Source organism: Mobula birostris, chromosome 2 (genome assembly GCF_030028105.1).
Source record: "Mobula birostris isolate sMobBir1 chromosome 2, sMobBir1.hap1, whole genome shotgun sequence".
NCBI lineage: Eukaryota > Metazoa > Chordata > Chondrichthyes > Myliobatiformes > Myliobatidae > Mobula > Mobula birostris.
In genome coordinates, this window is record NC_092371.1 from 229,317,168 (window position 1) to 229,342,398 (window position 25,231).

At 39.9% G+C, this 25,231-nt stretch overlaps 3 protein-coding genes across 4 annotated transcripts in view; 1 reads left to right on the forward strand and 2 right to left on the reverse strand.

Annotated features, from left to right (window-relative positions):
* The window catches only part of pkib (protein kinase (cAMP-dependent, catalytic) inhibitor beta), a 139,512-nt gene extending 138,536 nt beyond the window's left edge, over positions 1-976 (reverse strand). Inside the window, exon 1 of the mRNA XM_072251585.1 lies at positions 450-976. The gene's annotated coding sequence lies outside the window, so the exon portion shown is untranslated. The remainder of the gene's footprint in view (positions 1-449) is intronic.
* On the forward strand, positions 172-17,983 carry serinc1 (serine incorporator 1). Its single transcript, XM_072251584.1, has 10 exons — positions 172-317; positions 2,037-2,198; positions 3,057-3,250; positions 6,232-6,311; positions 9,132-9,269; positions 9,447-9,616; positions 11,337-11,427; positions 13,017-13,158; positions 15,167-15,397; positions 16,927-17,983. The coding sequence occupies exons 1-10, from the start codon at positions 279-281 to the stop codon at positions 17,060-17,062; spliced, it is 1,383 nt and encodes a 460-aa protein (XP_072107685.1). The 5' UTR covers positions 172-278; the 3' UTR covers positions 17,063-17,983.
* hsf2 (heat shock transcription factor 2) overlaps positions 17,966-25,231 on the reverse strand; it is a 45,889-nt gene continuing 38,623 nt past the window's right edge. Inside the window, exons 11-12 of one of the 2 annotated variants that reach the window (XM_072251582.1) lie at positions 22,023-22,092; positions 17,966-21,070 (exon numbers count right to left, since the gene is read on the reverse strand). In XM_072251582.1, the coding sequence (XP_072107683.1) occupies positions 20,778-21,070; positions 22,023-22,092 (363 nt within the window). In that variant the 3' untranslated portion in view covers positions 17,966-20,777. The remainder of the gene's footprint in view (positions 21,071-22,022; positions 22,093-25,231) is intronic. The other variant, XM_072251583.1, reaches the window with a different exon arrangement.

A 25,231-nucleotide genomic window follows, 5' to 3' on the forward strand; every position in this document is an offset into this window, starting at 1 on the left:
TCCCGACCCCGCCAGCATTCATGGCAGGGTTCAAATACATCCTAACTGTTCAGTCTCAAGTTCCCGGAGACTGGCATCACGCAAACGCAACTGCCCCCGTATTGAACAGTAACCGCAGGGAGGCGAGCGCCGCGGCGCGCCGCTCGGACCCGAAAGCGCGTGCCACGCCGCTGGTCGGGAGCGCGCAAGCGGAAGCGGGGTGCGAGTAAACAAGCTGTCAATCCCGAGGTGAGGTTGGGTATCGCAGCGCAGGCAGCCGGAGCCGGGGGGACGGAGCGATGGGCGCCGCTCTCGGGGCTTGTTCTTTAGCCAGCTGGGTAGGTATATAGATCCGGGGAAATGTCGGTTTACGTGTGCAGCAAACGGCCGGAGACGAATTGTGTCCCCGTCAGAACCGTGCGAACAAAGGCTCACAACCACACGGGTTCGCGACCGGGACCCACTGTTACCTTTGTTCTTTTCTGTGCCGGGTGCGGGGATTTCCGTTTTACCGTCGAGCGCTCACCGCCTTTTGTCTCCGCTGGTTCACGATGATAGTGGCTGAAGGGATGAGTCATGGTGGTCGGGCCTTTAGAGAACGAGTGCTCGTTACCGGCCGAGAACCACTCGCTGTTGTTTCTGCGCGTCTGTATGGTCAAGCGTCCGAGGGCCCGGGCTGGAACTGATGCCGAACCGTAAATCAGCTTTATAGGTGGATGCGAGACAGGTCAATCCGTTCCTTTTTATCAAAAGGGGTTGTTCCGCAGCAAGCGTTATTTGCAGTAATAATTTACTGCGTGTCTGGGTGGGCGGTTGTTGAGATGGCTGTCTGGTTGTGTTAATTTTTTTTTCGTTTAGTTGATGCTGCGAATTTCTTCCGTTGTTTATAAAGATTAAATCTGATGTGTATTACTTGATCTGCAGTGCAAACGCTAAGAGATAGATTGCATCCTGGTTTGCCTTTCATCTTGCCCTTTGTGGGACAAGCTGCAGTTACTGGGTGATAGGGCGAGAGAACGTATTGTAGAACTGGGGCGTGATGTTCTCGCTGGCTCACAGGTGCCGGCTGGGTGGCTCTTCTGGTTTATTTTCTCTGTAAGAAAACTATCATCCAATGTGTTGAAGCTGATGCACTAATTTGTTACCTGTTTGTATTCCATAACACGTCGCAGTTTTCTTTAAACACTTTCGTCACCTTGTGCGAGAATTTTTCCCCAATGTGATTATTAACAGATTACAATAACTAGAATTATTGAACATTGCAGTTGTACTTCAAATCATGATTATATAGTTTATCAATCTATTCTTTTCTTTCCACACACACTATTCAAATACGTCTCTAAATTAAAATATAATATGGTTTCCTTTCCTCGCCAGTAATTCCAAATGAATCCATGTTGCATTTCATCCACCATTTTAGCACACAAATATAAGAAGACATTATTAGTGTTCTCTGAGGGACTTAACTGATTTCCTAGGATTTCCCAAAATCCTAGTTTATTATTGAAGGTAACACAGTGAGAGTGTACATTTGGTAATTTGAGAACAATGTGACTGCCAAGAAGCCCGGAATGCATCCATGCTGTGTGTGCAGTTTGCCGTCCAGACACAACCTGGTTCATTGAATTTCATACCACCACACAAGATTACTGGTTTCTGTTGTTAATACCTAGTCCAGTGACTGAAAGTGTTAATCATTTAACACTTGAAGGTTTTTTTTTCCATAAAATTCACTTGAATTGTTGAAAAGCAATCTACATAAAGGTAACATACATAACTGTTTTACATGTGTGGCTATATGGAAAGTAACAATGCAAAATGCTAGAGGAACTCAGCAGGTCAGGCAGCATCTATGGAAAGGAATAAAGAGCCGATGTTTCGAGCCAAGTCCTGATAAGGGGTCTTGGCCCAAATGTTCGCTCTTTATTCCTCTCCATAGATTCCACCTGATTTAATGAGTTCCTTCAGCATTTTGCATGTGTTACTTCGGATTTCCAGCATCTACAGAATCTCTTGTGGCTTTCTCGTTTTATTAGTTCATTCTTTATTCTTTGCAGATACCGTGTTTATGTGGCAGTGCACCATGCCTTCTTTGCGGATGCTGTCCCAGTGGGAAGAACTCAACAGTGACTCGCCTGATTTTTGCATTCTTTCTGCTGCTCGGAGTGGGAGTGGCTTGTATCATGTTAATGCCAGGAATGGAAGAGCAGCTCAAGAAGGTTGAGTATCTGTTGGCCATCTGGTATCGCTCAGTGTACTAGTGCAAGACACAAGTGCATCTTTGTATTTTAAATGCCAGTGTGGCAAAAATGTGCAGATGGCTCTCACAGGGAGCATTGGGTCTAATGAATTCATGCATTTACAGGAATGCTAGTTAAGTAAGCAAGGGAGAAAGGGTTAGAGGATCATTATTGCAGAAGGATGGGAGGAGGCCAAGGCATATAAATAACCCTCAAAGCAGTTAGTCACAAGGCATGTTTCTGTGGAGTTTGCTCCAGGTAGTTGTTTTATAATTTAGAAAGTTCTTTTTTCCCACTTTTCAACATTTTTTTTCATTTGACTAAATTCACTTTTAACAATTGAACTAAAATGTTTAGCTTCATGAATCCATGGTGGTACTGGTGGTTGTCACCAGAAGCTTGCTTGGGAATTTGTGGAATAGCTCAAGAACTCAGTAACTGGGTTTGCCGGATCCTTCCATGCATTAAAACATCTGGGATGAACTATTGGATATATTGTTTCTGCTTTCCCAATTATCCCCCTGACACCAAACGGGGATATTATTGTGCTGTGGGGCGGTGTCAAGGCTAAAGTATATCTGCAGTGGGAAATTCAGCATGCCAGGTCATTGGTGGATATAGCTGCCGGGAGTAACATAAGGCATGATGCATCTGGATCATGGTGCGTAGTGGAAGGGTTCCAGCCCGAAACATTGACTGATCGTTTCTACGGATGCTGCCCGACCTGCTGAGTACCTCCAGCGTGTTGTGAGTGGTTTTTTAAATTTCGCTTGCAACTTCCTTGTATTTAAATGATGAGTAATTTTAATTTCTCATATTTCCCCATTTCCTATGCAGATTCCTGGGTTTTGTGATGGTGGAATGGGCACCACTGTCCCTGGTATCCATGGACAGGTGAACTGTGACGTGCTGGTTGGATACAAGGCAGTGTACAGGGTTTGCTTTGGCATGGCAATGTTCTTCCTTCTGTTTTCCTTGCTGATGATTAAAGTGAAGAGCAGCCAGGATCCACGGGCTGCAGTACACAACGGGTAATAGATTTCATTCTGGCTGTAAGTGGGAGAGGGAGGGTAAGTTACCAGCAACTTTAGCTCCATGTGACAATTAGATAATCAGCTATAAGTGTACTGTGTAATTGCTGGTGTTGTGGGAGTAAGTTTAAAGCTGCCTACTTACCTACTCAGCCAATTTTTGAGACTTTTTTTTTATTCACTATGAATCACTTCAAGGTTGCACCAGAAAGATCTGCTGCTAAATGATACACTCATGAGTTCTATTAATGCTTACTGTAAAGCTGAGTGTAAAAAAAAATTGGAGCAATGATTTTTAAGGCATTTCTGATTAAATTGCCTTAAGTACGAGGATGATTGGAATAAGGATCAACTTTATTTTTCAGATACATTTACATGTGTTAAGAATTTGCTGTGGTGTGTTGGTTAGGGTGTGATATGCAACAAAAAAATCAACTTTCAACAATTATAACAAATAATTATAAAATGCTGAAACAGTTAGAGAAAAGCTAATGAAGTTATAAATGTGCTCATCAGCTTTCTTCTACAATTTTTCCCTTTTGTTAACCTTGTTCCAGCCCCTTGCGTTCCTTTACTGTTTCTATCTTTCTCTCCTTTAAAACTTTATTTGGTCTTAAGTCCCTTATTTTTCACCTTTTGCAAAGCATTCCTGGAGCTTTTTATTATAGAATTACACAAGACAGAAATGGGACTCCAGCCCATCAAGCGCTCATCTGCATTTATCCTTTCAAATTCTCAAACATGTCCTGCCCTCCCCGAAATGCCTATCATCCACTTTGCCGCAATTTGCAATAGCCAATTAACCTTTGTCTTAAGGATGTGGGAAGGAACTGGAACACCCAGAGGAGACATGGGGAGGCCACGCAAACTTGGTATGCTTAGGGTCAAATGCAGGTCTCTAGAACTGAGGTGGCAGTAGTAACTGTTGCATCACTGTGCTACCCAAGTTTCTATTTTAAAGCATTGCATAAATTGTTATTTTGAAACCTGTGTGCTTTTGAGTGATGTCCTGCATACAGCAGGCAGCTCAGAGCACTGGATAAGGGACACCGGTATTCTTCAAATCCAGAGCCGATGTCACCATTCTTTCCGAGGCCAGCATCCTAACATCAAGGTCTAAGTATGCTTAGCCAGCTCTAGCATTGTGGCTCGTGCTAAACTCCCAAAAGCAGTTACTCTAATTTGGGCTTTGACAGGAGGGCAGAAAAATATCATTAAGACCATAAGATATAGGAGCAGACCTCTTCCTTAAATATACCCAATGATTTGGCCTCCACAGTTGCCCGTGGCAAAGAATTCCACAAATTCACCACTGTCTAGCTAAAGAAATTCCTCCTCATCTCCATTCTAAATGGACACCTTTCTATTCTGAGGCCATGTCATGTGGTCTTAAACTCTCCCACCGTTAGAAACATCCTCTCCACATCCACTCTATCAAGGCCTTCCAACATTTGATAGGTTTCACTGAGGCCACCTCTCATACTTCTGAATTCCAGGTGAGTAGAGGCCCATGGCCATCAAATGCTCCTCGTAAGACAAGCCTTTCAATCCTGGGATCATTTTTGTGAACATCCTTTGAACCCTCTCCAATGTCAGCACATCCTTTCTTGGATAAGGGGCCCAGAACTGCTCACAATACTCCAAGTGAGGCGTCACCAGTGCTTCATAAAGCCTCAATATTACATCCTTCCATTTTTTAAGGATGACCATCACCCAGGGCATTCCCTCTTCTCATTACTGCCATCAAGTAGGAGGTGCAGTAGCATAAAGACACACACACACAATGTTTTAGGAATAGTTTCTTCCTCTGCTATCAGATTTCTGAATGGACAATGAACCCATGTACACTAACTCACTTTTCTACCCTCTTTTTGCATTACTTATTTAATTATATTTTTTTATATATTGTAATTTATAGATTTTTAATATGTATTGCACTGTACTACTGCAAAACAACGAATTGTATGACATGTTCCATGATATAAACTTGATTCTGAAATGATTGAAGTTGTTCTCATAGCCATCTTGGGGAGAAAAATAATTCCATTGTTTCACAGGAATTCCTTGCTGCTGATGGATCATAAAGAGATTTCTGGATTTTGTGAGAACCAACCTTTGTTTGTAGTACACAAACTGCCAATATTCTCAACTCTAGTTCCTCCTGCCCCACCATGAAGGGTTCTGCAGGTTGCACGTTGTCCCTTCACAGAACTGGAATGAAAGAAATTTGTTTTCAATCCAAAAGGTTTTCTAAGACAAAAGTAGTGCTTAAATTTCCTTAAATCTCAAACTCCTGATGAAACTATCTCATGGAATATCTCTGGGCTGTAATATGTCATAATTTCTTGGTTAGTAGCAGACATTGAAGTACAATCTGATACGAGTCTGAATTGACTCTTGTTTTTTTTTCCAACAACGAGACTTTGATGCTTTTCAAGTAAGATGTGTCTGAGAATGAGTTTGTGCCTACAGAGTTTTGACATTTTAACGTACTTCTTTTTGTTCTCTCAGCTGAAGATTTCTGGCTAATTAATTGGGCTTCACAGTTGTACATAAAATAGCAAAGGAGAAGATGTCTATGTCATGTCTATGCTCCATTAACTAGTTGTATTTCTGACTTCTGTCCTAGGAACTATTGATATTAATACAGTAGAACATTGACTAGAACATCATTGATTAGTGATGAAGATTTTTATTAATTAATTAAATTAAAATTAATTACTTAAGGTTTTGTCTCCTGTCCCCTGGCATTGGAGTGAAAGTACTAAATTTTGCACATTTTATCATTTTAATGAAAACATTTGTTTGAATGAGTTGAAATCTTTTTACCAGGAATATAATAATTAATTTGGACACATAAAAATATACAGTATACCTTTATAATGCTGTTTAGTGCCTGCTTTGAGAACAAAAAGAATATTAAAATACATGTTTAGAACTGAAGATTGTCAATGACCTTGGGGCCTTTTATTCTTTTCTAGATTTTGGTTCTTTAAGTTTGCCACAGTGGTTGCAATTACAGTGGGTGCTTTCTTCATTCCAGAAGGACCCTTTACAACAGGTTTGTATAATGGATGTACTGATAATTCTTACCAAGTCATTTAATTGCAAAAAGTGGCATATTGGTGGGGACAAGGTCTTAATTCAATTACAATATATCCCTAGTGTAGTATGGATCTTATGACTAATTTTGAGTTCAGCAATTTACATAAACTTTTGACAGCAGGTAAAATGTTGCGTATTGATTATCAGTGAAGGAAAGTCTGTATTCAAGGCCAAGCAGGGAAAATATCTCTACAGGAAAATAATTTTAGTTACTTTGCAGAGCAGCAGATTATCTACAGAAAATGCTGGTGGAGCTCAGCAGGCCAGATGGCATCCATGGAAACGAGTAAACAGTCGATGTTTTGGGCTGAGAACTCCCATCAAGAGTTCTGATGAAAGGTCTCGGCCTGAAACTTGGACTGTTTACTCTTTCCATGGACTCTGCTTGACCTGCTCAGTTCCTCCAGCATTTTGTGTGTGTTGTTTTAGATTATGAGAACACTTAGTCCTTGTTTATTATCATTTAGAAATGCATGCATGCATTAGGAAATCATACAATGTTCCTCCAGAGTGATATCACAGAAAAACAGGACAAACCAAAGACTAACACTGACAGAACCACATAGTTATAACATATAGTTACAGCAGTGCAAAGCAATACCATAATTTGATAAAGAACAGACCATGGGAACGGTATAAAAAAGTCTCAAAGTCCCGATCGATTCCCGAGTCCCTGATAGCAGGCGACAAAAGGGAGATACCCCCTGCACCAACAACTGCCAATGCATTGGAAGCACCTGACCACAGCCAACACTGAGTCCGTCAGTCCGAAAACTTCGAGCCTCTGACCAGCCCCTCCGATACAGCCTCCCGAGTGCCATCCTCTGCCGAGCTCCTTCGACCTCGCCCCGACCACTGAAACAAGCAAAGCTGAGGATTCGGGGCCTTCTCCAGAGATTCCGGGCCACACATTAGCAGCGGCAGCGAAGCGAGCATTTCAGAAGTTTCTCCAGATGTTCCTCCTTCCTGTCATGTCGGTCTCCATCAAATCAGAATTGTGCACGGTACCTACTTGACAAATAACAGACATCACCACCGGAGTGGCCGCGCATGCTGCTTTAGATTTCCAGCATCTGCAGATTGTCTTGTGTTTGCAATTGACTATCTACTTGGCATAGTATTACACAGAACATACTGCATGGAGTCAGCATTTTGGGTTCAACCAGTCCATGTTAGCATATATGCTGCATGTGAAACTCCTTCTAAAAATCTTTCTATAAACTTGCAGCTCTTCTCTTTTCTTGCTTGTCCAGCCTTTCCTTAACTGCTTCTTTGCTGGTCAGGGCAGTCACTCATGGTGACAATAGGTTCCATATTCACACCTTTTTTGAGTAATGAAGTTGTCTATCTTGTTATTCCTTTCTCTTAAGAAAGCTTACTCAAAATGTTTTGTACTCAAAATGTTTTGTAATTTTAAAGACCTCTGTTAGGTAACCTCTAAGCTGCCTTTTCTTGACAGTCCCAGTATCTACATCCATCTGTAATATATATGTAGCCCCCTGGCCAGCCTCAGGGTTGCTCGGCTCGCTGTCGTCTAGGGAAACAGCCTCGGCCCCAGCAAACTGGATAATTCGTTTGTGTGGATGCTGTGTGAGGTACCCCACCCCGCCCAAATAACAGACAATACACCAGATGCAATTAAATGATTTACAGTTTATAGATATTACTGGAACTATATAATTAAAAGAAAATAAAATATAAAAGGAAAATAAAAGGCGCCACACTTATCAAAGTTCAATCTCTTCGTGCACAAAACAGTTGGAGCTCAAGGACCTTCTTCACCCTGCGACCACTCAGACCACCTCGATCGGCCGCCTGGGACCAACAACGGTGGTCGACCAGACGCTCCACAGGAGTCGGTCTCCGTCTCCTCGCCGAACGTCCCGCTCGGGGTCCGACCCCGTTAGCGGACTCACAGCACCTCATCCATCCTCTGTCTCGCTCTCCCACCTTCTGCCCCAAAACCCCTCGCATACAGTATCTTCAAATAAACCAAAACCATAACAACTATCCTAATTGGTTACTAGCACTCTCTTATCAGACTCTAAAGCAAAAACAAGCTGCTAGTGCAAACTTTCTCAGCGTTTAACACAACAAAGCCGCATTCCCTAGATTAACATAACAAAAACGCCATTTTAATTAACCTCCGCAGTAACATAAAAGTCGAAACCCCCTTACATATATACTCCTTCATTTCTTCAGTCTTGTAAATCTTGTCTGCCAAGAGAATTATAAATAATAGTTTTAAGTGTGGTCTAAACAAAGCTCAGTGCAAATTAGTACAGATTTCCTATTTCGAAATTAACCATTTTGCTTTAATACTTTTAAATAGGTAAGCCAGCATAGTCACCAATTATTAATTTTTATTTTTGTTATACCATCAATAGAAATTGCAAAAAAGTTTTATTTCAAGGGCTTTAGGGTTCTTTAGTATTCGTAAAAAAAATTGATTACTGTTGTGTATTTAATATTTGAGTGATCTTTGTGTATGTGTGTGTGTATATATACACACACACACATACCTTAAATAATTCATTGTGGTATAAATACAAATATGTGAATTGTAAGCGTCAGCACGCTACCATGTGATACATGCATGCCTTGCTTAAAGTAAACTTGAAGCCAGACCCACATTCCTGGACTCCAGTGTCTTCCTTTGATGTTTAATGTTTTGAATTTACAAAACATGATAGTTAGTGTTCTAAATGCACAATTTAAAATTGTGTGTGATGTTTGTTAAACTGCCATATTAAACTGTATTTTTATTTATTTGCAGTCTGGTTCTATGTTGGAATGGCTGGTGCATTCTGTTTCATTTTAATCCAGTTGGTCTTACTCATTGATTTTGCCCACTCCTGGAATGAGTCATGGGTTGAAAAAATGGAAGAAGGCAATTCCAGGTGCTGGTATGCAGGTAAGTACAGCATACCAGAGATTACTAACTCCATGGGGTAGTGTGGATGTGCGTTTTGTGAAGTGGGTTTATGAAAGTAGGATATAGGTGAAAATTGAGACTCTGTACTGAAGTTTACTGAAATTACTGTTCCAGTTTTGCTCTAGATGGTTAGAGTACGTATACTTTCTCTTACAGCCCTGCTGTCAGCAACTGGTGTGAACTACCTTTTGTCCTTGATTGCCATAGTTCTCTTCTACTGTTACTACACCCATCCTGAGGGCTGCATTGAGAACAAAGTCTTCATCAGTTTAAATATGCTGTTATGTGTGGCAGCCTCCGTTATGTCCATCCTGCCAAAGATACAGGTATGTTTTAGAAACTTCAGGACAGTTGATATGATATTTGAAGTTAAGGGTTCAATCAACAAAAAGCATAAATTCTTCTTCTCACTTTTGTTTTATCTCCCCTGGTAAATGTTTGTAGGAGCATGGTAACACAATAGCTCATAGTAATACTACAGCTCTTTTCCTGGAATTATATTGGATCAAAGCTGATGTGCAACTTATTTGTAACCTCCACCTATCATCTTGACAATTATAATTGGTTCCAAATCCATAGTATTCTAAGGGGTAGAGTGAGAGGAAGGTAAAATGTAGATTTATGATCTGTATATGTATAAGGGAAAGGGGTGGCAGCTGGCGTAATGCTTTCTTATTTCAATCCAATCAATTTGCCTCTAATTTCATATTTCTTTACGGGTTCCTCTACCAAAGGCAATGCATGCCTGATCTACTTCTTCAAATCATTTTACCCTTTTGAAGACATGGCATTCGTTCCAGTGCAAGAAGATAAGCTGAGTTTGTTCCATGGATTCGGAAATGTAGCCCTCAAGGCTTGATTTGCGCCATGCAAGGTCAAAATGGCTGCATTGAGATACAGTGCCCAGTCAAGAATATTATATTTCAGATGATGTTTGACTCAGCCAGTTGCTGAAACATCATTTCTTCAAATTTGCATTGCTTGCATTCCCCTTGAAATGAAAGGCCCAACTTGCCTTAATGTTTTTATCACACTTAGGACCTGCACACTTGATCTTTGTTTTATCTTTGTACCTGGTCATTTGTACTCCTTTGCTACTCTGCACATCTGAAAAATAATGTGAACTCGTCCTCTTTGAATCAAAGTGGATGATGATGTACTTGTTCAAACTCCAGCCAAGTTTTTCCCTACTCACTTAATCTGGATTTTTCCAATGACCTTTTTCCGTACTTGACTTATTGAGCCTCTTGTGTTAACTGGATATTTGCTTCGGCAATCATCCTTTCTTTTACTTAGCATTTATATGGTAAAGATCGCTGAAAAATAAACACTATTTCCAACCAATCAGGGTTCTGATTTAATCTCTACTGTCTTGGACTTCCAACTAGTTATCAGTCTTGTTATGAAGTTGTATGCAGTTCCATTTCTGGCATAATTTTTTCTGTTCCTTCTCCACTGAGTCAGAATCTAGAATTGTGTACAGTATTCTGTGGTCTAAACAACGTTCAATACAAGTTAAGCATATCTTTCCAAATTTTGAAATGGCTCTTTGAATTAATTCATTTTAAAAATATGCTGGCATGTTGGTAATAATTTTCAATTCTGCTCAACCAATAGCTTTTAAGATATTTTGGTTCTCACAACAAACCTTAGCTCAGTGAACTATGAATCTTTTTTGTATTCAAAATGCACAATTAATTTTATAAATGGAAAATATGCATTTGAGCTTTAGTTTACACTTTTTTTGGAATATCTCTTGTGAAGAGTCTAAGCAAGTGCTTTTTTGGGAATTTATAGAATATCCACACATGCCTCGGACAATTATGCATGTGATCTCATCAATATGTCATACATGATCATGCTAGGTGAAGTTTGCAGGTATAACATGCTGAAACTTACAAAGACAAAATGATTGAACTTACTGACTAATTAAGCTAGCATCGAATAAGACTGTAGGCCTTTGCTGCCTGAATATTTGGTCATGTCTTTAAAGTTACGTTAAGGAGAAAGCATATTCTGCAATTTATTTGATGGGTCTATTTTCAGGAATCTCAGCCCCGATCTGGTTTGCTGCAATCCTCCATCATCACTTTGTACACCATGTATCTTACATGGTCAGCAATGACCAATGAACCAGGTACTTTAATCATTTTCCTAAACTATGTCATAAGGGAGGTATATTAAAAGTAATGCTCCTTGTTGTACATTTAGCCTGAAACTCTGATACTCGTCGGCACTGTGAAGATGATGTTATACTGAAATAACATACTGGAAATACTCAAGCCAGGCAGTCTCAGGGTGGCATTGAAAATTGCACTAAGTTGCCTTAAAATGAATTAAGAATTTCAGCACTTAAAAATATAGAGGGGGGAAAAACACGCCTTGTCTTGTTTTACTACTTCCCAGATCGAAGGGAGTAGACCTTAGAAGATTATTTTTCAAAGACAAAAAAAATCTTGACGAAATTGTCTGGGAGTTTACTGCTGGTATTTCCTCACAATTGATAGATACTTTATTGACCCCTAGGAATTACAGTGTCACAGTAGCATTACATGTACACAGAGATAAATATTAGAGGAGAAGTAAAATTGAAGGTAATTGTGAATATTTCTGGTTGCAGAAATTTAAGAAAAGGTATGGCATATTTTAAACCATCTGCTGATCACGGAAGTCTGTCACCAGAACAAGACTATAATCTTGATTGTTCTGATGCCTTAGATAAAATCTAAAAAAAACCCATAAAATACAAATATAGTGTACTGTAATATTTTAATCAAAACACAGCATTATAGCTGGAGACTGAAAGCCTGCCGCTGTTTATTGTTGTTCAACAGCTGATTCAGATATTCTCCCGATGCTTCTGTGCTGCTTTTGTTACCCTGCACACATTATATTTTCATTATATTAATGGCATGGAATAATTTTTACTGTTAACTACATATGTGTGATGAACAAGTGTAAGACAAAGAGCACATAAATTCAGAGTCAGAAATGATGACAATCCCAAGCTATCTGGATTGGAGAGCATGACTTGTGAGAATAGGTAGTGATCTTAGCCTTTTCTCCTTGGAGTGACGGAGGATGAGAGGTGACCTGATAGAGGTGTACAAGATGATGAGAGGAATTGATCGTGTGGATAGTCAGAAGGTTTTTCCCAGGGCTGAAGTGGCTAACACGAGGAGCATAGCTTTAAGGTGTTTGCAAGTAGGTAGAAGAGGGATAAGAGAAGTAAGTTTTTCCACACAGAGTGTGGTAGGTGTGTGGAATGCACTGCCAGTGACGGTGGTAGAGGCGGATACAATAGGGTCTTTTAAGAGACTCTTAGATAGCTAAGTGGAGCTTAGAAAAATAGAGGGCTATGCGGTGGGGAAATTCCAAGTAGTTTCTAAAGCAGGTTACACGCTTGGCACATCATTGTGGGCCGAAGGGCCTGTAATGTGCTGTAGATTTCTATGTTTCTATCTCATTATATATTCCAAAATCTGAAAAAAATCAAAAACACTTTTGGCCTCAAGCATTTTGGATAAGGAGGTACTCAACCAGTATTGTCATTTTTATAATTCATTTAATTTGGTCTTTAAAATACTTGAAATATCCCTTCACAGATAATAAGAATGTTATTAATTGGAACATTTAGAATTAGAATCAGAGTACTGCAGCATGGAAACTGGTGAAAATGCAGCTAATCATGTGGAATTTACTTTTCGTGTATGTGTGTTTTTACAGACCGAAAATGCAATCCAAGTTTATTGAGCATGATTGGGTACAATAGCACAGGGATTCATGTCCCCGGTCAAGTCACCCAGTGGTGGGATGCACAAGGCATTATAGGACTGATCCTATTTTTACTTTGTGTTCTTTATTCAAGGTCAGTAGGTGTGCATTTTGTCTTAACAATCTGATCGGGAGTATTTTTATTTAAAAAAAAGTGTGTGTCTGGAGAATGACGAAACATGTCAAAGTTGTATTGTGACAGTGTATTGTGTTTATGTATCATGAAATAATGGGTGAATGGATGGTGCAGATAAGTGGTCTGCTAACTTCTAATTTTGATATTTTTTTCAGTTTGTGTTGTCACTTCCTCAGAGATTAAATAGCGCAAAACATTTTTAATCCAATTTCTTCCCTAGAATTGATATTAAGATAATTTATTTGTAGTTTTGTCTCATTTTTTTTTTGATTGAAGGACTTAATTTGACTATTGTATCCGGTGCTCCCGGTGCGGCCTCCTCTACATTGGTGAAACCCGACGCAGATTGGGGGACCACTTCGTCGAGCACCTCCACTCCATCCGCCACAACAGACAGGATCTCCCGGTAGCCACCCACTTCAACTCTGCTTCCCATTCCCATTCAGATATGTCCATACATGGCCTCCTCTACTGCCATGATGAGGCTAAACTCAGGTTGGAAGAGCAACACCTCATATACCGTCTAGGTAGTCTCCAGCCCCTTGGTATGAACATAGAATTCTCCAACTTCCGGAAATTCCCTCCCCCTCCCTTCCTCTATCCCTATTTCACATCACCTCCCTCATAGTTCCACCTCCTTCTACTACTACGCATTGTTCTCCTGCCAATCACCTCCCTGCTTCCCCTCCCCCACCCCTTTGTCTTTCAAATTACTGTTTTTTTCAACTACCAGCATTCTTCAAACCCTCCCCCAAAGTTCTTCCTTCAGTCCTGACGAAGGGTTTCGGCCCGAAACGTCGACTAATCTTTTCAACTGATGCTGACTGACCTGCTGAGTTCCTCCAGCGCATTGTGAGTGTTCCTTTGACAACAGCATCTCCAGATTATTTTGTGTTTACGACTTAATTTGACTTTTCAAATAATGTAAGCTTTCTCAAATTGGGGGAACTTCCAAAAATTGAAAGCAGTGCTTCAGCTATCCCATTACCCACTTCTTTTGGGGACTTGGCAGCCTGCTGTTTTTGTAATTTGCTCGGTATTACTTCCAGGTGATCAGCTTTCCTTTTGTATGTGTTTTCCTCTCCCTGGGATGTTACCCTCTGTAGTGAAGACTGGCAGAAAATGCCTGTTCAATTCATGTACTATCTCCTTGTTTTTCTTTATTTTGGTGCACAATCGCTTTTTTTTTACTATCCGGCATTCTATGGCATCCTAGTTGAAGCTGGAACACAATACAGGCATGGTGGCAGAAGAAATGAACAGCTAGAATGGTTCCTGGGATTCCAGTCAAAACAGTTATATTTTCCTGCATGATATTTAGCTTGGTTTTGGAAATGCATGTCCAGTCAAGTACAGGATACTTGCTATGATTTCTGCCTCATAAATAGTAAAAAGGCTTTTTGCTGACCGGATTTCAAGCCAATTCCTGTCTTGATTGCAAACTAACATTGTCCAATTTTCAGCAAACCTGCCTGTTTAAAACTTTGCATTATTTCTGAAGCAGCTGTAGCTGTTTAGGGCTGAAACTGCTGTCCTGGGGATTTGCTGGTAGAATGTCTTCAACAGGATTTTTATTTTGTGCAAATTATTGACTCCAGCTATTCAGCCCTTTGTATCTTGACTTTGGATTTACTGCCCATAAATCATGATGTTTGACTTAATGCCTCAGATTTCAGAACAGCCACATTTCTGAAGCAGAATTCAATGTATACAAGTTGTGCACTGTCCATTTATATTGAGAACTAATTTCTAACCCCAGATTTTCCATCATAAACCTTGAATATGAGGTAAACACTGCAACACACAATGACTGATTTTGTTAATTTCTCCCAGTTCTGAGTGAACGAATAGTGTTCATAAGCAGAGAAAATGAATTGGGATAGTGTACCGATGCAAACTAATTTGCTGTGCAGCAATTGCTTATTTATAGCAAGTAACTAACGTTTAGTCTTTTGAATATTGACAGTATTCGAACATCAAACAACAGCCAAGTTAACAAACTCACTCTAACAAGTGATGAATCAACACTTATAGAAGAAGGAGTTCCTCGAAGTGACAGCTCGCTGGATGATGGCAACAATGCACATCGTGCAGAGGACAATGAAAGAGACGGTGTCACCTACAGCTATTCCTTCTTTCATTTTATGCTATTTTTGGCGTCTCTTTACATTATGATGACACTAACCAATTGGTATAGGTATGTAAATATTTTAAATCAAAACATTTCATTTACTGCTGATAGTGTTGAGCATTCAGTTTACACTTGTTTTTCTGTGGGAAAAATAAGTAGTTTGAAATTGAAAATAGTATTTAATGTAACTTTATCATTAAGAATTAGGCATTATAGCTTTATATTGTCGCCAAACAATTGATACTGGAACGTACAATCATTACAGCGATATTTGATTCTGCACTTCCCACTCCCTGGATTACAAATATTAAGTATTTAAAATAGTAAAAATTAGTAAACATTAAAAATTTAAATTATAAATCATAAATAGAAAATAGAAAAATGGAAAGTAAGGTGGTGCAAAAAAAAACCGAGAGGCAGGTCTGGATATTTGGAGGGTACGGCCCAGATCCGAGTCAGGATCCGTTCAGCAGTCTTATCACAGTTGGAAAGAAGCTGTTCCCAAATCTGGCCGTATGAGTCTTCAAGCTCCTGAGCCTTCTCCCAGAGGGAAGAGGGACGAAAAGTATGTTGGCTAGGTGGGTCGTGTCCTTGATTATCCTGGCAGCACTGCTCCGACAGCATGCGGCGTAAAGTGAGTCCAAGGATGGAAGATTGGTTTGTGTGATGTGCTGTGCCGTGTTCACGATCTTTTGCAGCTTCTTTCAGTCTTGGACAGGACAACTTCCATACCAGGTTGTGATGCTTGAGGCATGATAAGTTTGTACTTGTTCCTTTTTTATGTTGGGTTTGGTCACAATGATTCATCTTGTGTGATGCTACATTTTATTTACGTGAAATGGGCCCTTTCAACCACACCCCTTTTTTAACCGTAGCCTCATCATGGGAGAAAGCCAGGGTATCCATGTGGTTCTGGGGAGGATGTACAAACTCCTTACAGGTAGCTGCAGGAGTTAAATCCAGGTTGCTAGAACTGTAAAGAGTTATGCTGACCACAATGCTATCATGCCACCCCAAATAAATTCTGTGCTGAGTAAATCTTGCTGGAACACAAGCATTTGTTGGAGAGAACTGAACTTTACGTAAGCTCATTTCCTTGTCACCACAGATGGCTGTGGAGATCAAGTCTTTGGGTATATTTAATGCAGAGGTTGATAGATTCTTAATTAGTCAGGGCTTGAAGTGATATGGGGAGAATGCACAAGATTGGGGCTGAGAGGGAAATGGATCAGCCAAATGGTGGAACTCTACTCGTATATCTTATGGTCTAAGACAAGATTCAGTGTTGTTGTTCAGAATCCAGTTATGACCAGCAAGAGCAATACACCACCTTTTGTATATAACAAATGAAGTGATGATCTACCTACTGTCCCATAGCAGGGGGTGGTCATCTTGTAAGGAATAGGTATATTACCCATGTAAAGTGACTTGGCTAATGCAACAGAGATTTGTGCACCACCAAACATAGAGGATGGGGGCTGGATAAGACACATAAAGATAAATGACACACTTATTAAGGATACATACCTTGTGGATATTTGATCATATTCAGCATGCTTGGTGTATCTAATGATAATTATGTTTTCTCCTTTCAGTCCCGACTCTTCTTATGAAATGACCAGCAAGTGGCCATCAGTTTGGGTCAAGATTTCTTCCAGCTGGATTTGTATTCTGCTCTATGGATGGACACTGGTTGCACCACTTGTTTTGACAACTCGTGACTTTGATTGAAGAGCCAACATTTAAAGCATGTGGCTTGTTGTTTCAGTGTCTAGTTAGTCTTGTGATTAAAACTCAGCTAACTATTTGAAGACTACTGCATAATTATAAACGTGTGTTGTGTAATGCTTTTCACTTTTATTGCATGGCTAATACCTCACCTTTGACGTGTTCAACAGATTCAGTGGATAATCTAGTGCTGATAATTGAGATGAATGCAAACCTCAAAATGATTTGCCTATGTTGATGGTAAATATCAGTGTCCTATTAAAATATTGTTGTATACTATTTACAGAGGAAAAAGCTAGCTTTCGTCTTGAAATGTGTAACTAGTCTGTAGAAATTTTCTTAGTGACAAGGATAAAGCTAGTCAATAATATGATTTAGAATACTATCTACAAAATGAATCGTTGTGTAGTGATAAATGCAACTTGCACTTAAGTATTGGAATTGTTTTCTGGAATTTCAGGGTGTATATACTTAATGTTAGATTTAAAGTTAGATCAATACTGATCACTGACTAGCCTTGCTTTATCAGATTTACTTTTGCCATTTAGTAAACTAGAATTGATTGTGGAAATGGTTGTGGATTTTATTATAAACATTAAATTTGGAAATGAGTATAGCTTTAATGTAAATTTGATGTTAACTTTATTAAAACCCCAGCCAGGAATGAGGTAGCCAAAGTGATAAGGATTTCAAAGTACTGAATTGTAAATTGGAAATTAAGAAATCCTTCATGATGCAAAAACAACTATTTATAATAAGGGTAAGTTTCTATTGAAGCTTTAATCCCAAGATAAGTGTCAATTAATTCTATGCAAATTTAAATCTAATCAGTTGCTGTATATGAATAACATCAATCTACATGTCACTTAACATTTTAACTGTATTGATTTAATTTTTTTAGTCATATTTCAAATAAACCTCAAACCATGAATTTCTTTAATATGAATTACTGCAGATAGTTAAAACACATCTTTCCAATTGCAATATGACCCAATTCATAGCCCACATCTTGCAGTATATCTTAAATGGCAGCAGTTCTGTGAGGAACTCCCTTAAAAATACAGGACTTTTATATAGATGTAATAACTTACTACATTTGACAGTGTAAATTTATGCACATTTCGCTATATATGTAGGGAAACTTCACCTGTTTCTGTGCTACTTTAGACAAAGTAGTTTAAATTTCACTGTATTGAATATTTGAATGGCAGATGACAAACATTCCAGAACTGTTTATCACAAATGAGGAAATCTGCAGATGCTGGAACACCAAGGTAACACAAGCAAAATGCTGGAGCAACTCAGCTGGTCAGCAGCATCTATGGAAAGGAATAAACAGTAGCTGTTTTGAGCTGAGACTCTTCATCAACAGGACTGGAAAGGAAGGGGAGAAGTCAGTAAGGAGGTGGGGGAGGGGAGGAAGAAGTGCAAGGTGAAACCAGGAGGGGAATGAAGAGCTAGGAAATTGATTGATGAAAGGGGCTGGAGGAGGGGGAAATCTGATACAGGGTAGAAAACCATGGAAGAAAGGGAAGGAGGAACATTAGCAGACAGGAGTGATGGGCAGGTAAGGATAAAAGTGGGGGGGGAGAGAAGAGAATTACCAGAAGTTCAAGAAATGGATGTTCAGACCATCAAGTTGGAGGCTACCACATGGAATACAAAGTGTTGCTCCTCCAACCTTTTACGTGGCCTCATCACAACAGTAGAGGAGGCCATGGACTGACATGTCAGAATGTGAAGTGGAATTGAAATAGCTGGCTACCAGCTTTTTCAGGCAGATAGACCGGTCTCCCAATCTACGTCAGATCTCACCAATATACAGGAGGCCACACCGGGAGCACTGGATACCATCGAATGACCCCAAGAGAATCATAGGTGAAGTGTCACCTCAGCTGGGAGGATTGTTTGGGGGCCTGAATGGTAGTGAAGGAGTTGGTGTAGGGGTGGGTGTAGCACTTGTTCCACTTGCAAGGATAAGTACCAGGAGGGAGATCAGTGGGGAGGGACAAGTGGACAAGGGGGTTGCAGGTAGGGAGTGAACCCTGTGGAAAGCAGAGGGGGAGGGAAGGGAGATCCCATTGGAGATGGTGGAAAATTATGTGCTGGATGCAGCAGTGGTAGGTGAGGACAAGAGGAACACAGTCCCTGGAGGATGGTGTGAGGGCAGACGTACAAAATAGAAGAAAGATGGGTGAGGGCAACATTGATTGTGGAAGGAAGGACCCTTTTCTTTGAAGAAAGAGGATATCAGATTAGTTCTAGAATGGAACTGAGAGAAGGGGGTGGCATTTTCACAAGTGACAGGGTGGGACAGTATAGTCCAGGTAGCTATGAGAATCAGTGGGCCTATAAAAGATATCGGTGGACAGACTATCTTCAGAGGTAGAGGCAGAGAGATTGAAAAGATAGAGAAAAGAACCGTTAAGAACTGTTTATGGTTGGAACCTCACACTAGGCCCACTCCAAGAAAGCATTGTGGGCCAGAAAGCAGCAAACTGCAGAATTGATCTACATATTCGGTGCACCAGCACAATGATGCAAACTTGTGTAAGGGCAGCAGTGTGAAGGTTGATCGGACGGATTCATTCTATAGATGACATCTTGCTTGTACAATTCCAGGATTTTTCTCTGACCTGCAACCTTCTCAATCTTACTTATGGTATGGTACTTCTCAAAAGACCAAGTCTTAAGCTGAAGCTCATTTCAACTCTGACGCCAAGTACTGCAGGTAGAGTTCTGTAGGCACAGTTCAATTAGAATACAAAGCTAAAGTACATGCATTGTCGACCTCATTCCCACATTATATTCATTTGAATGCAACTTGATTTTTGTACATCTGCTTTTCTGAGCTGATCTCCAAATATATAAACATGTCACTATTGGAAAAATCACCCTCAAGGTTATGCCAGTAATAAGCACAAAACCAAATATGGTTGCCACATACTGACCCTAGCTGATTGTTCTCGTGTCATTTGGGCAAACTATTTAACTTGCCCTGCAGGTACTGTCAATAATAGAGCTGAAAACAAGGTTTTTACATACAGAAACAAGGAAACAGTTTCTGTGCATACAAAAACAAAATAAGAACAATATCACTGTAGTTAAGACCTGAAAATAACTTCAAAATATAATGACATGCTTTATAGTTCAAGCATTTCATTCCTATTCCAAGTCCCTTAGCCCTCAAGATAAGGAAATATTGTTTCCAAATAATATTTCTACTCAAGGTTCTAGACAATTAAAGATCTGGTTAACGCAGCTACAATATATCAATGAACATCGGCCAAGCTTTAGCTGATAAGACAATACATACAGTATTAATATTATTCCTTTTAAGCTTTATGGAATGTAGGGTAGTGCTTTTAATAACCCCAAATTGATTTTGGGTAAAAAGAAAATTTACACAAGTTCAAAGGTATTGATTTTCAATTTCTTACATTGTTGCCATCAGTAACAAAAATAAAAGAATGCTCAGTAATGCCACAGCAATAGTACTAAAGTCACTTGAACATACAGCTGCATTTCTGATGGAGTTATTAAGAATATAGTGGAACAAAGTACTCTGCATATATTAGCAAAAAGAGAGCAACATATTTACAAGAATTTCAATATAGGACCTGAACTACACAAACCAATCTTACAGTATAAATTAAACATTTCAAGTTTTAAGTTAGTTATTTACTAGAGGTACCAATACAAACCTTTAACTTATTGGCTAACTGTCCAGTAAAGAATTTTCACCATCTAATGTACTTGATGGTGTCAGTTCACATAAGTAAAACAATGTTTCTTCTTTTGCTTCTTCTTCCGTAAGAGGCTCTAATTTAAAAAGTTGACTTGTCTTTTTCTTCTGATTTTCTCCTTCTACTGGCTCATTTTTCTGCAGGTGATTGTCATCAATTGAATATTTATTGCTTGGAGGAATATGTTCCTTTTCCGATATAGCTGAGGTAGTTCCGTCCAGGAAAGCTAGTACAGGGTACATATTATACTGCATCAGCTGCTTACCTGCAAATAAACCAGGAACAATTGATGTTTTTGAACCTTCCCAAAATGAGCTCTTGAATACAGAACTGCTAAAAAGTATCAAAATCTACATTAAACTAGCAAGTTAAGATTATGATTAGTAAGGGTGTTATGGGGAGAAGGCAGGAGAATGGAAAATAAATCAGCCATGATCTAAGGAGGTGCAGACTCAATGGGCCAAACAGCTTAATTTTGGTCCTCTGTCTTAGGATCTATAAGACAGCAATTTCTCCTGAATGGGTATACTGATGCTAATAAATGGAACTCCAAGTCTACCAACAGAAGGAATTAATAGATTCAAATTGCCCATAAATGCTCTTCAGAACACTTCCCAGGCTACATTGGGGACACTGAAATGTTTAGTGATATCTTTGGTTTTTTTAAAACAAAAAATGCTTTTCACAGAATGCTTTGATGTACGTGTGATAAATAAATTAATCTGAACCTGATAATAGGAGAGGCACATTGCTGCCATGACAGAGCAAAAGTGGCTTCATCTAAAAGGACATTTAAAAAACTTACTTGTGTAAGCCTTAGCCTAACCTAGCAATGCTGTTCATCAGAAAATTCCTCAGGTATGAGCAAGTTATGCTATACCACCTAGACTCCAGAATCCCCAGCAGACAAATCCCACTTTAATGCTTTCTATCTTTCCATGATCACTAACAGTGCGGTGGGCTTCTGACATGCAGTCATGCCTAAATACCCATCAGCTTCAAGTCTGACTTGCCACAAAGTTAAAACTAGGCAAGAGTAACCTAACTTTCCAAATGAATTAACCCATCAAGTTAACCAAGCCTAGATGTGATCTAGTTTGGTCTTGGACTGGGCATTCTATCCTGGACCAATGACTAGACAAAGGATGAAACATGAAAATTCACCCTTTATTATAATTGCCAATGGCAAATATCTAACAGATTCTATAACCACTAACCAGTATTAGAAGACTTGCTTTCATCCACTTTGGAATCTGTTCCATTAAGGCTTTCTTTAGTTCCTGACACCTGGTATTAAAAAGTAAATCATGTGAACACATTAAATTTTAAAAAATGGAATCATGGTGCAAGTATACTTAGCTCCAATAATATTCAGTAGCAGCTCACTCACCACCCATCAAGTTACACCCAGAAGTTTGGATCTAAGTTTATAAGATTACATTCATGATAACAAAATTAATGTTTAGCCCATAAGAATCTCTACAATACTTATTGAATTAAATCATAAAATAGAAAGTTCATCCAGATGCTTATGTACAGCAGATTAATCTGCTATTGGATGGTTTGACATATGCTCAGTGTACTATTTCCCCATACACCCTTAAAATCATGAGGACCCTATTTCCCCATGCTTTTCAAACTTCCCAGGCCCCATTTCCAGTGCGCCTTTTAAACTCAATAGGAGCCCGTTTCCCACATTTCCTTTAAACTTGTCAGTTTCATTGGGATTTTTTTATACTATTGATTATCAATTTACAAAGCAAATTAAAAGAATGCTGCAGTAACATTAGGAGTGATACCCTATTATTACTGCAACACACTGGGAAATATTGGAAAATCTACAAATCTGGCACCATGTATGTCCTAAGGGTGGCAGAGGTCAGAGCTTTACAGTGTATCGGGGATAGAAGGTGACAATGCCAATTAACAGTTACTGATGCATCTATGTAAAGTAATTAAAACTTTTTCCCCCAAATTGCTCTAGTTGGAATTTCAGAGGGAGAAGCTAAAGTCAGAGGTATCAGCAAACAATATCAAAGTAAAAACTTTTTCATGTAAAGAAGAAAAGAGATGAGAGGGGATATAGGACCACTAGAAAATGAGGACAGAGAAATAATAAAACTGCAACCCTAGGGTTTTGAAAGAGGTAGTGGTAGAGATTGTAGAGGTGTTAGTAATGATCTTTCAAAAATCATTGGACTATGGCATGGTGCCTGAGGACTGGAAAATTTCAAATGTCACTCCACTCTTTAAGAAAGGAGGAAGGCAGCTGAAAGGAAATTATAGACCAGTTAGCCTGACCTCAGTGGTTGGGAAGATGTTGGGAGTCAATTGTTAAGGGTGAGCTTATGAAGTACTTGGTGACTCAAGACAAGATAGGCAAAGTCAACGTGGTTTCCTTAAGGAGAATGATACAAAGATTGGTGAAGGGGCAGGTAGTGTTGAGGAAACAAGTAGGCCGCAGAAGGACTTAGACAGATTAGGAGAATGGGCAAGAAAGTGGCAAATGAAATACAATGTTGGAAAATGCACGGTCATACACTTTGGTAAAAGAAATAAATGTGCAGACTATTTTCTAAATGGGGAAAAAATCCAAAAATCTGAAATGCAAAAGGACTTGGGAGTCCTTGTGCAGTACACTCTGAAGGTTAACTTGCAGGTAGAGTCGGTGGTGAGAAAGGCAAATGCAATGTTAGTACTCATTTCAAGAGGTCTAGAATACAAGAGCAGTGTTGTTTTACTGAGGCTTCATAAGGCACTGGTGAGGCCTCACTTTGAGTATTGTGAACAGTTCTGGGCTCCTCATCTAAAAAAAGATGAGCTGGCATTGGCTAGGGTTCAGAGGAGGTTCACAAGAGTGATTCCAGAAATGAAAGTGTTATCATATGAGGAATGTTTGATAGCCCTGGGTCTGTACTTGCTGGAATTTAGAAGTGGGGGAGGGTGGCATTTCATTAAAATCTTTCGAATGTTGGAAGGCCTAGACAGAGTAGATATGAAAAGGACGTTTCCCCATGGTGGAGGATGGAGGAGCATCCATTTAAAACAGATGCAGAGAAATTTCTTTAGCCAGAGGGTGGTGAATTTGTGGAATTTATCATCACAAGCAGCTATGGAGGCCAGATCGTTGGGTGTATTTAGGGTAAAAATTAATAGTTTCTTGATCGGACATGGCACCAAAAGGTTAAGACGAGAAGGCAGGCGAGTGAAACTGAGGAGGAGAAAAAAGGATTAGCTATGATCAAATGGCGGAGCAGAATTGAATGGCCAAATGGCCTAATTCTACTCCTATGTCTTATGGTCTTATAATTTAAAGTGGAGTAAAGGGAATTATAGAGGCACGAGACAGGAGCTGGCCAAAGTTGACTGGAAGAGGACACTAGCAGCACAGCAATGGATGGAGTTTCTGACAGAAATTCGGAGGGTGCAGTATTCCCAAAGCAGTATTCTAAAGACAGGATGCCACAAGCGTGGCTGACAAAGAAGTGAAAACCAACATAAAAAGAAAACACAGGGCAAGGGCAAAAGCAAAAGAACAAAAACTAGTGGGAAGTTAGAGGATTGGGAAAATTTTAAAAGCCTACTGAAGGCAACTTCAGCCAGAGGTCGTGGTACATATTGGTACCAATGACATAGGCAGGAAAAGGGAAGAGATCCTGAAAACAGACTACAGGAAGTTAACAAGTAAGTTGAGAAGCAGGACCTCAAAGGTAGCAATCTTAGGATTACTGCCTATGCCATGTGACAGTGAGTATAGGAATAGAGTGAGGTGGAGGATAAATGCGTGGCTGAGGGATTGGAGCAGGGGGCAGGGATTCAGATTTCTGGATCATTGGGACCTCTTTTGGGGCAAACGTGACCTGTACAAAAAGGACAGGTTGTACTTGAATCTGATGGGGACCAATATCCTGGCGGGGAGGTTTGCTGAGGCTATTGGGGAGAGTTTAAACTAGAATTGTTGGGGGGGTGGGGGTGGGAACCAACTGAAGAGACAGAGGAAGGGGTGGTTGGCTCACAAATCAAGAAAGCTTGTAGACAAGTGTGAGAGGGAGAATAGGCAGGTGATAGAGAAGGGATACACTGTGATGGTTTGAGATGCGTCTATTTTAATACAAGAAGTATCATGAACAAAGCGGATGAGCTTAGAGCGTGGATCAGCACTTGGAGCTATGAAGTTGTGCCCATTACAGAGACTTGGATGGCTCAAGGGCAGGAATGGTTACTTAGAGTTCCAGGCTTTAGATGTTTCAGGAAGGACAGGGAGGGAGGCAAAAGACGTGGGAGTGTGGCACTGATCAAAGATAATGTCATGGCTGCAGAAAAGGCGGAAGTCATGGAGGGATTATCTACTGAGTCTCTGTGGGTGGAAGTTATGAACAGGAAGCGGTCAATAACTCTACTGGGTGTTTTTTTTTTAAATATATAG